General features: G+C 39.7%; 1 protein-coding gene across 1 annotated transcript in view; it reads left to right on the top strand.

Moving 5' to 3' along the window:
- Positions 1 to 6: 6 nt before the first annotated feature.
- Positions 7 to 10,801, top strand: part of ZNF131 (zinc finger protein 131) — a 112,541-nt gene continuing 101,746 nt past the window's right edge. The window contains exons 1-2 of the mRNA XM_006865757.1: positions 7 to 94; positions 1,085 to 1,186. Coding sequence (XP_006865819.1) covers positions 25 to 94; positions 1,085 to 1,186 — 172 coding nt within the window. The 5' untranslated portion in view covers positions 7 to 24. The remainder of the gene's footprint in view (positions 95 to 1,084; positions 1,187 to 10,801) is intronic.

The following is a 10,801-nucleotide window of genomic DNA, read 5'->3' as shown; positions in this document are numbered from 1 at the left end:
CAGGAGTTCCCTGAACATCATAAAATGATCTTGGACCGATTGAATGAACAGCGAGAGCAGGATCGGTTTACTGACATCACCCTGATTGTCGACGGTGGGTAGGATGGTGGGCAGAGAGCGAGCTTCAGCTTTAGTTTTTCCCCTCCCCTCACCCACCCCCTTGGGGTCGCTTTCAAAAGTCCCCTGGGACCCGAGGGCACTTGTCCGTGTCGGCGCCTGTAGACCGTTCTGCCGGTTGTCCAGTCGCACTTTCAATGTAGTCTGGCTTTCATCGCATTTTAACTTCATGCAACCTCATGAAGTTTGGTCACATTGCACACTCAAGTGCAGGGTGGCATGGGGAGGATTTCTCTACAGATTCAGTTTATAACCTCCTGTTGATGACCTGTTTTGAGGACTCTCACTGAAGTCCTTTGCGAAGTGAAGTGTCAGTTCTTGTCTAGTTTATCAAATAGTTTTGGAGGGCTAATGTGACAGGTTCAGTTTGCAGCAATTGCTCCCCTTTGGAAACACCCAAAACAGTGTGGTCTTTACTAATAATATCTCAGGGGTTTCAGTCAAATTTAGCTTGGGAATCTTTTTTTAAAATATTTATTTAATGAAGATAGTCTTACCAAGAAAAACTGTTCTTTTGTATGTCTGCCATTGATGGAGTTTCCAAATATTAGGCATGTTACAGTGTTTTCCAGAGCAGACACATCTAACTTGGTGCTGATTCTATGGCTTTTTCTTTTGCAAAGTGATGTGTAACCTTTATATTTAGCAGTTTTAACTGAATAGGACATGCCTTTTACTCCTCAAATAAAAGTAACAGAAAGTGCTTCCTTTCAGTGGTAGGAAGTGCAATAAACTGGCCTTTTAAGGTCTTTGAGGTAAAGATATATCTTCATGTCTGGGATTAAAATTTGCAGAAATACCTGTCAAGAATATTCTGACTTTAGTTCAATTTATATTACATTGAAGTTCCCAATAATTTATATAGTTCTATTGCAAGGAAAGGCTTTATTTTCTTTATAGTTTTCTAAACTTTTATTGTTTTACATTTGACTTTTGTAATTATGTATGTTTTCCTTTTTCTTTTTAGGGCACCATTTTAAGGCCCACAAAGCTGTTTTGGCTGCTTGCAGTAAGTTCTTCTACAAATTCTTTCAGGAATTTACTCAGGAACCTTTGGTGGAGATAGAAGGTAAACACTTGTTTTAAATATAATACTAAGTAATTGGTGAAAAAGATTTAAACAGTTAATTTAGTGAGACACCTATTCAATAATTCCTATTAGGTGACTAGATAAATTGTTCTTTTGACACTTGAGAATAATTTACTTTCAATAAAGTGCTTGGTAAAGTGATCTTCCAGGAAAAACTCTTTTTAAGTTAGATGGTAGATGTTGGTCTCTTAGAGGAGTCTTATTTGATCAAATGCCTTTTCCATTCCTGAGACCACTGGTCACTGTCATTTGAAAACCGTGTTTTAAAGTGAATTTAACATTTTGTTCAGTGAGCTTATGTTTTATGCTAGTGGGGATGCTGCAGGTTTCAGTAGAGGGTTTTGTATTGGTGCAAGTAGTGAGGTACTAGCAAAGGTACAGATGACATGCATACCAAATATGGGAACAATAGGAAAGGTGACCTAAAGTAGCTTTTAGAGGACCTAGTGGTTATAGAAGGTATAGGGTAGAAGAGGTCAGCTACTAGATATTGCTCTGATTTTTGTACTTGGTTAACCTTTTCGTAATAATACAAGGGGCTTCAAAAAAAATCTTAAAAAAGTGGAATTAAAAGACAGTGGAATTTTACCACAAACTTTTTGAAGCACCTTTTGAAACTACCATTTATCCTTGAAGTGCCAGGCTTTGTGCTGTTTAGCTTATGCATGTTATTTAAGTCTTATAGCAGTGTTTTGAACTGTTGTTGGTAAGTGCCCTCGAGTTGGTTCTGACTCGTAGTGACCCTGTATAGGATTTCCAAGGAGCAGCTAGTGAGTTTGAACCGCCAACCTTGCGATCTAGTGCTTTACCCACAGTGCCACACCTGGACTCCATTTTGAAGTGTACATTTACATACAAGGGAACAGACTCTAGAAGGATTACTCAAGATTTCTGTTCTAAGGAGCGATTCAGTAATGTTAGGTGGTAACGAGTCACTTCCAACTCGCAGTGACCCTGTGTACAAGGGAATAAAGCACACCTGGTCCTGTGCCATCCCAACACTCCCAGGAACACAGAAAATGGAGAGAATTAAGTATAATCTCTCTTATTTTGGTGTGTTATCGTTCAACTAGCATTCTAGCTGATACATTCACAGGCAGAGTATCTTTATGGCTCTGTGGGTTAATGCGCCAGACTGCAAGGTTGGTGTTTCAAGCTCACCAGCTGCTCCTCGGAAACCCTATGCAGGGTCGGTATGGGTCGGAATCGACTCGACCACATTTAACAACAACAAGAGTTATCTTTTGGTAATATAGGTTAGATCATAGGCATAATGGAAATTGATAAGGCATACTAAAGTGCAAATCCAGCTGCCTAGATGGAGTTGGTTTCAATTATAAGGCTGGGGTTTGTCCATTCAGTTGAGGCTAAATGTATGACTAAGTCATACTACGTGAATGACTCTAGACAGGTTACTTTATTTCAGTGATATGTTTACATAATCTGAAAAGTGGGTTAATAGACTTATGTGATTAGTTGAAAATAACGAATGCAGAATGCCTCACATAATGCCTGTCACATACTAAAAGCTCAATAAATGGGTGCTGTTAATTTGTCATATTGAATATTAGTCTTGTGCTAGAGCCAGGAGATGAAGAACTTGCTGTTACTAGGAGATAAGCAACTGGTAATGAAAGGGCAAAAAGGATTTTATAGTTGTTATTGTGGAATGAGAAGGGAGAATGAGTTAGTCTATCTGAGAAAGTAGAAAAAGATTTCAAAGAGGAGTTGACTTTTTTTTTTTTTAACTTTATATTGTGAATTGATTGAAAGTTTACAGAGCAAATCATCAGTTTTGCATTCAACAAATCATACACTTTGCAATAGCATCCATGTACCAAGTTAACAGCATTTACCTCTCTTCATTTTATTTCATTCCTCCCTTTGTCACCCACTTCATCTTCCTCTGCTAACCTCCTTGTTGTATATTGCCTGCCCTGTCACCAGTGTTAACATGTGTCTACTCTCTAGCCCATGAGTAATCTCCACCCCATAACTGTCATACATTGTTTATTTTAACAAGAAAATCATTTTAAAGACTTAATCACGTTAGTTTTAAACAATGTATGTCCTTTTGAGTAATTTCACTAAGCATAACGTCCTTCAGGTTCACCATGTTGTAAAGTGTTTCATAGTTTTATCAGTCTTCACCATTTTGTAGTATTCCACTGTGAGTATGTACCAGAGTTTGTTTAACAGTTCTGTTGATGGACGTTTAAACTGTCACCATCTTTTTGATATGTCTCTTATAGACAGCATACTGAAGGATCCTATTTTCATATCCATTCTGCTGCTTAATGTCTGACTGGTGCATTTAATCCATTTACATTCAGTGTCATTATCAATAGGGATGAATTGTCATTTTTCTGTGTGGTTTTGTTTTTTTTTTTGGTGGTACAGCAGTAGATTCTTTGTTCTACATAATTTTCTATGCTAAGTTTATTTGTTTGTGGGTTTTCTTTGCATTTTCATTTCTGCTGTGTTATGTTTACTAAATCTTTGTGACTTTTCTCTTTTTTAAAATTTTGATGTGCAGATGTACTATTTTTCTTTGAGGTTAGCCTGATTAAGACAGTTTGTTTTATCTTGAAATCTACGGGACTTCCTTGCTATTTGGAAATTCTGTATCTACACTATTCCTGCTTTCTGCTTTGTAGCTGACTTCATTATACATTGATATCTTTGGTTCTCTATTTTCAATCTTGTAGGTTTGTTTTACTTTAAATACTTCTTTATCTGGACTGAGTTCTGTGTGATGTCATGAATGGTAGTCTCAGTTGTTTCTGTTTTGTTGGTTTCAGTCCAAAGAACACCATTTAGCATATTTGCAAAGTTGGTTTGGTCATTACAAATTTCTTTATATTTTGTTTATCTGGAAATGTTCTAAGTTTGCCATTGTATTTGAAGGAGAGCTTTGCTGAATATATGATTCTAGGTTGGCAATATTTTTCTTTTTGAGTTTTGTATAGGACATTCCATTGCCTTCTTGCCTGCATGGCTTCTTGTTGAGAAATTGGAGCTTATTCTTACTGGTTCTCTTTTGTAGGTAACTTTGGTTTTCTGAGCTGCTCTCAGGATTCTTTCCTTGTATTTGATTTTGGAAAGTTTGATTATGATATATCTTGGTGATTTTCTTTTGGGATCTATCCTGTTTGGGGTTCGTTAATTCTTAAGTGCTTCTTGTCTTTCATGATGTTGGGGAATTTTTCTTCCAACAACTTTTTTAACTATCACCTATAAGTTATGCCTCTTCGTGGTGACCCACATAACTCTTAGGCTTTCTTTGGATTTTTTCCTTTTTATTTCTGATTGTTCTGGCATACTACTATTGGGAGATTTCTTTTCAAGCTCACTAATTCGGGCTTCCAGTGGTTCGCCTCTACTCCTTTGCGCTGTCAATGCGTTGTCCATTTTTGAGATCTCGGTGTTAATCTTCTGGTTTTCTAATGGCAAGTTTTGTATTATTTCAAGACTTGCATTTATTTTTTCTGTTCTTGTAGTCCTTCCCTAAATTCTTCTAAAGTTTTTACTGTATTCTCTTTGCTTTCCATGATCTATGAATCCTTCAAAGGTACCTTCTTATTCTTTTTCAGTTAATTCTATTACCTCTTCTTCCTCAGAAACATCTTCTAGGTCTGCATCTTGATTATTTGTTTGAGTCATTTTCTCTTGTTTCTTTGTGTGAGCTAAAATCATCAGTTGTCTCTGCGGCATTGTGAGGTTGTTGTATTTGTGAAAATAAGCAGTGCAGTTGTTACTCCTGGAGGAGCGAAATCTCTGGGGGGTTCCTGCAATTCAAGGGGCTCACGAGGTGATTGAGGAAGGGATGTGACAGCAGACTTCTGGGCCCTAGATTGAGTTCCTGTTTGTCTCTGTGTTATCTGTGTCCAGGGCACTCAATCTGGAAATAGTTTGTGGGGGCCCTTAGAGCTGGCTTTAGTGTCTTTTAGGACCACAGGGAAGCTGGGGGCACTGTGACTGGTTAAACATCAGTCTAGTGGCTCTGCGGGTTTTGTAGGTCTGGTAACAAGAATCAAAGTGGTGCAGCCAGCCCCCACCTCACACTGATATGGGTCCCAGTCACGTGGCTCTGAACTCCCAGAGAGCAGCGTCATGGCTGCGGTGGATAGATACTCATGGGAGCTGGCCACACTTGTGGTTACCAGGAGAGTGTGAGGAAACAGAAAAAAATCTTACTTTGTCTGTTGCCCATGTGAATTGACTCTGCCAGACTTCCCTCCGCTTCCAAAGCTGCTCAGAAGATGGTCGAGCCTTGTCTGGCCAGCCCTGCTTGGTCTTTCTTCCCAGCAAGCATTCCAGTCTGTCTCGCTAACCTTTCCTCTTGAAGTTCAGGCTGCTAGAATCTTCATCTGCATCTATTTTATTTTGTCCCTCGTGTCTTTGTTGTAGAGGATCTCTGTAGTACGTCTGTCTAGTCCACTATCTTACCGTAAGTCCTGAGGAGTTGATTTTTGAGGAAAAACTTTAAGTCTTAAAATAAGTAGCTCAGGCTGGACTATGCATTGTTGGTGAAGGAAGGAGCAACTTGAGTGAAAAACATAAAAATCCCCAGCAAATCTGGGGAGTTTAGATCATCGGTTTTAAACATATATTTTGGAATCAACTTGACAGCCATTGGTTTTGGTTTTATAGCAAAAGGTGACTCATTGAGTAGGCAGCCAAAAACATGTGAGCATTGAATTGACTCCGACTTGGGTGATCCCATGCGTGTCATACATTTTTTTTGTAAATTCAGTGGTGGTTGTTGTTATGTTCCGTGGAGTCAGTTCCAACTCATAGCGACCCTGTACAGGGTTTCCTAGGCTGTAAATCTTTATGGGAGCAGAAAGCTTCATCTTTCTCCCGTAGAGCAGCTGGTAGTTTTAAACTGCTGACCTTAAGATTTGCAGCCCGATTTCATAACCACTATGCAACTCAGTGGTAGAACATGTTTATTGTAGAATTTTTCATGGTTGTTTGGTATTCTAATTAATTAATGAGTCTTAATTTATTTCAGAAGGAGCTCTGGTAGAATAATGGTTACAAATTGGGCTGCAAGCCTCAAGATCAGCAGTTCGAATGTACCAGCTGTTCCGCGGGAGAAAGATGAGGCTTTCTGCTCCCGTAAAGATTTACAGCCTCGGAAACCCTGTACAGGGTCGCTGTGAGTCAGAACTGACTCCATGGTACATAACCACCATAATCACAAATTTATTTCATGTGTTCTTTCACTATTAAATATTTGGGGTTTTTTTTTTTTTTTTACCATTTTTAGTTAATAGAAGGACTGAAGGGTTTAGTTAAGGATGGTATAATCAGTTTGGGAATCTTAATTCATTGGCAGAAAAAGTATTGATTGTCAGACTTGTTTTAAATGAATTATTAAGTTGTCCAGAATGTTAGTCTAGCAACTGTTCTACTTGATAAAGATGTGGCAGTCTGTTCCATAAAGATTTGTAGCCTGGAAACCCTATGGGGCAGTTCTGTTCTCTCCTTTAGGGTCATTGTGAGTTTGACTCATCTTGATGGCAAAGGACTTTGGCTAGGATGCTAAACAGATGAAAGTGGAGCATCCTAGCTTGAAGTTGGGATGAGAGGCATAGAATATTTATTGTCTGCTTGATATCTCTGCCAGCACCCCACTTCAAAAGCTCTAGAATCGTCTTCAAAGCTCATAGAATCCTTATAAGATAGCTAAAACCAACAAGTCCATTTTTATATAAAGGGAGGGATTCGAGATGTGAAAGACTGGAAGTATAAAGTCCAGATCATTTTGGGGAGAATGAAGATTGGGGGAAGGCTTTCACTGTGGTAATGGATTTGAGCAGATAGGAAAATAGAATCGAAAGAACATAATGTCCTGCTGTGGCATTGTGGGCTAATGCATCAGATTGCAAAGTCGTTTGAACTTCAAGCTCTCCAGCTGCTCCTTGGAAACCCTATACAGGGTTGCTATAGGTCAGAATCAACTCGACGGTACTTAACAGCAACAACAACAATGACTGCATTGGGGATAACTTCCAGGTTTCTGCATTGGATGACATTTTAGATGGTGAGAGTCCTGGTGTGACGCTGTGGGTTAATGTCTGGACTGCAAAATCGGTTTGAACCGCAAAGTTGGCAGTTCAACTTCACTTCAACCCTTTACGAGGTTGCTGTGGGTTGGAACCAGTTCGAGTGCTCTAAACAACAACAGTCATTAAGAAAAGCAGGTTAATAAGGAAGCAATAATGTGATGAGATTTCGATATGCTAAATTTGAGGATATCAGTGGGACATTAGCTTAGAATGTCCAGCAATAGTTGGACCTGTGAGTCTTAAGCTCAGGAGATCTTAGACTTAAAATCTCAGTATAAATGGTGCTTGAACTTGAGAGGATGAAAGTACATGAACAGATTTACAGAGTAAAAAAGGTCTCAGGGAAATAAGAATGTTTTCAAGGAATTCCAAAAAGACATTGATCCTCAACTTAGTGGCTTGTTGTTAAGTGCCATCAAGTTGTTTCTGACTCATAGCGACCCTGTGTAGCATTTTCAAGGAGCAGCTGGTGAGTTTGAACTGCTGACTTTGAGGTTCAAACCGACCTAGTAGTCCAGTGCATCATCCTGCAGTGCCACACCAGGACTCTTAAGAATTGTGTAACAACTTGAAATTACAGTCACTGTTGCTGTAGGGAGTCCCAGTTGTTGCACTGTAGTATAAATACTGAACTGCTAACCACAAGGCCAGTGGTTCAAACCTACCAGCTGCTCTTTGGAAACCCTGTACAGGGTCGCGATGAGTTGGAACTAGTGAGTCCGCAGTCCGCAACAACAATTGCTGTAGAATTTGCACTGAACTACTAACCTCAAGGTCTGCAGTTCAAACCCACCAGCCTCTTTGTGGGGAAAAAGAGGCTTTTTGCTCATGGAGATTTAGAGCTTCAGAAACCTTATACAGAGTCACTACGAGTTGGAATTGATTGACTGATGGTAGTCGATTTTGGGGTATTAACTGGTGAAATGATACATAGTCAGATGATGTGTTTGGCTGATTTTTTGCCTTTCTTAAAAAAGGAGGCCTCATGATTGTCTGCTGAAGTTACAGTAAAGATTACAGTAATAAAGGAGACATGTTGTGGGCTACGTTTTACTGTTGTGGAATTTTCTCATGTAGATAACCCCAGTAAGCAGTGATGAACTCTTCCTTGAGGCCACGGGTCATGTATTACTGTAGCATTTCTTAAGGATCTTACAGTTTCTAGCAATTGTTAAGTGCCATCGAGTCGGTGTGGACTCATAGCGACTCTGTATAGGGTTTCTGAGGAACGCCTGATGATGAGTTTGAACTGCCGGCCTTGTGGTTCAAACCGACCTTATGGTCAACTGCTTATTTATGCTACAGTGCCAGTTAGTATGGATTAAAATCATACTTGTATGAATTTATGATTGGTGACTGATAGCATACTTAATTGAAATTGATACAGTTTAGTATATTTTTAAATATGAAATGGATCCCCCTGTATTCCCCCACACCAAACTGAAACCCTTAAGTAGATCTCCATTACTACTTAACATTGGATTTCGCAGCCTTGACACCATGACATTTTTGGATGGAAATTTATCCTGTGTGTTCTAGGATGTTTACTAGCTTGTCTGCTTTCTACCCAACTAGATGCTAATGGCATATCCCTGATTTTAACAATTTAAAAAATGTCTCCAGACTTTTGCCTAATGTCTCCTGGGGGTGGAGAGAAAGCAAGCCCCTCTCCTATGAGAATATCTGAAATACCTGGAGAAGAAAGTTTTTGTCTCTTGTACTTTTCAGTACTTTTGGTGCTGCAGGTTAATGCGCTGAACTGCAAGGTTGATTTGAACCTCAGGCCGGCAGTTCAAGCTCACCAGCTGCTCCTCTGAAACCATATACAGATAGGGTCGCTATGAGTTTGAGTTGACTCCGTGGTACTTAACGACAACATGCCCATGATTGTATCAACAGCACACATAGACCTTCAATATTTAAACTATATACAGATAGAAAATTAAAATGTAATTTTTTTTTTTTTATAACATCTCCTAACCTCAGGTTTAAAGTATTCGTTTGATTCCTTGTCTTACTCCCTTAACTTTAGAATTACAAGACTATCTAGATAGGTCTTCCAGTAGTAGAGAGTTTTTGTCCTGGTTTTGCAGTTTTGTCAGTTGTGTGACCGTGAACATCTTGTCTTCTGTTTTCTTACTCTGTAAAATATGCCAGTGTTTTCATGGGTATTTTGAATCTTATGTTAAAAGACTTGTGCTGTTAAAATCCTCTGGGAGAATGCGTTATTTTGGTGTTTTTTTTTTTTAACTAGGCAGCCTGCCTCGTTAGGCTCAGACTGCCTTCTGTGGCCTGTGAACCCAATGCCAGTTTATTTAGTTTTCGCTCCATAGTGCAGTTCTCTAAAAGTCTGTGCTCTGCTGCTTACTTCGGGTCAGTCCCACATGTGTGCAGGCCAGGGGTTGAGCTCAAGTCTGCCAGTACAGACTTAGAGGATCCCTTCCTCCAGTTCCCTCCTCTTGATTTCCTCTGCACAGTGACCCCTTTTCCTAGCCCAGAGGACTGGAAAGCTGGGGCTATCACCCCCTTGTGCTGTGGTGTGCTTTCTGCAATGGGGGCCATCTCCTGAATGAAGTGCCAAGAGAGAAAAGGAAAAATAAAGAATTCCATGTACATTCTTAGAACCCTAGCTAGTCTCTTCCCCAGTTCTTCTATCAGATCCAGGGGGCACTGTGAGTTAAGTGTTGGACTGCTAATGCAAGGTCAGTGGTTTTAACCCAGCCTCCACTCTTCAGGAGAACAGTGAGGCTGACTGCTACTGTAAAGATTTAGTATGAGAAGCCCTAAGGATCAGTTCTACTCTGCCCTTTGGGATCACAGTGAGTCAGAATTGATTGGAATGACAGTGGGTTTGGATTTTGGTTTTGTCAAAAAAAAAGGACTTCTTTTAGCATGCAGTCAGCCACAGGTGTGCAGCATCAGAACTGGGAGGCTGGTTACCATGAGGTCCAGCTGGGAGAGAGGAAAAAACTAGGACTTCATTCCGGTTCAACCCTTGCTGAGAATTTGCCATCCTAGAGACACTGAATTGGAATCTACATTTTAATAAGATTCCCAGGTGATTGTTACGTTAAATGTAGGTCCTAACCAGTTTGAAGCCCTGGACAAAGCAGGGGGTCTATTGTGAATCATGATAAGCTCTGAACAACATTGCAAAGTATAAGTATTCTGGAACACTTAATTGTGCTCTTGAGGAATCTGTACCTGGACCAAGAGGCAGTGGTTCCAACAGAACATGAGAACACTGAATGGTTTAAAATTAAGAAAGGTGTACCACAAAGTTGTATTCTTTGACTAACCATACTTATTCAGCCTGTATGCTGAGCAAATAATCCAAGAAGCTGGGTTCTGTGAAGAAAAAACGTGGCATCAGGATTGGAGGAAAACTCATTAACAACTGGCAATATGCAGATGATAACAACCTTGCTTGCTGAAAGTGAAGAGGATTTAAAACATTTACTGTTGAGATTGCATCTCAGTGTCTAGAAAACAAAAATCTTCACCAATGGACCAATAA

Source organism: Chrysochloris asiatica, unplaced genomic scaffold (genome assembly GCF_000296735.1).
Source record: "Chrysochloris asiatica unplaced genomic scaffold, ChrAsi1.0 scaffold00082, whole genome shotgun sequence".
NCBI lineage: Eukaryota > Metazoa > Chordata > Mammalia > Afrosoricida > Chrysochloridae > Chrysochloris > Chrysochloris asiatica.
This window is presented reverse-complemented; position numbering and strand designations above follow the sequence as displayed.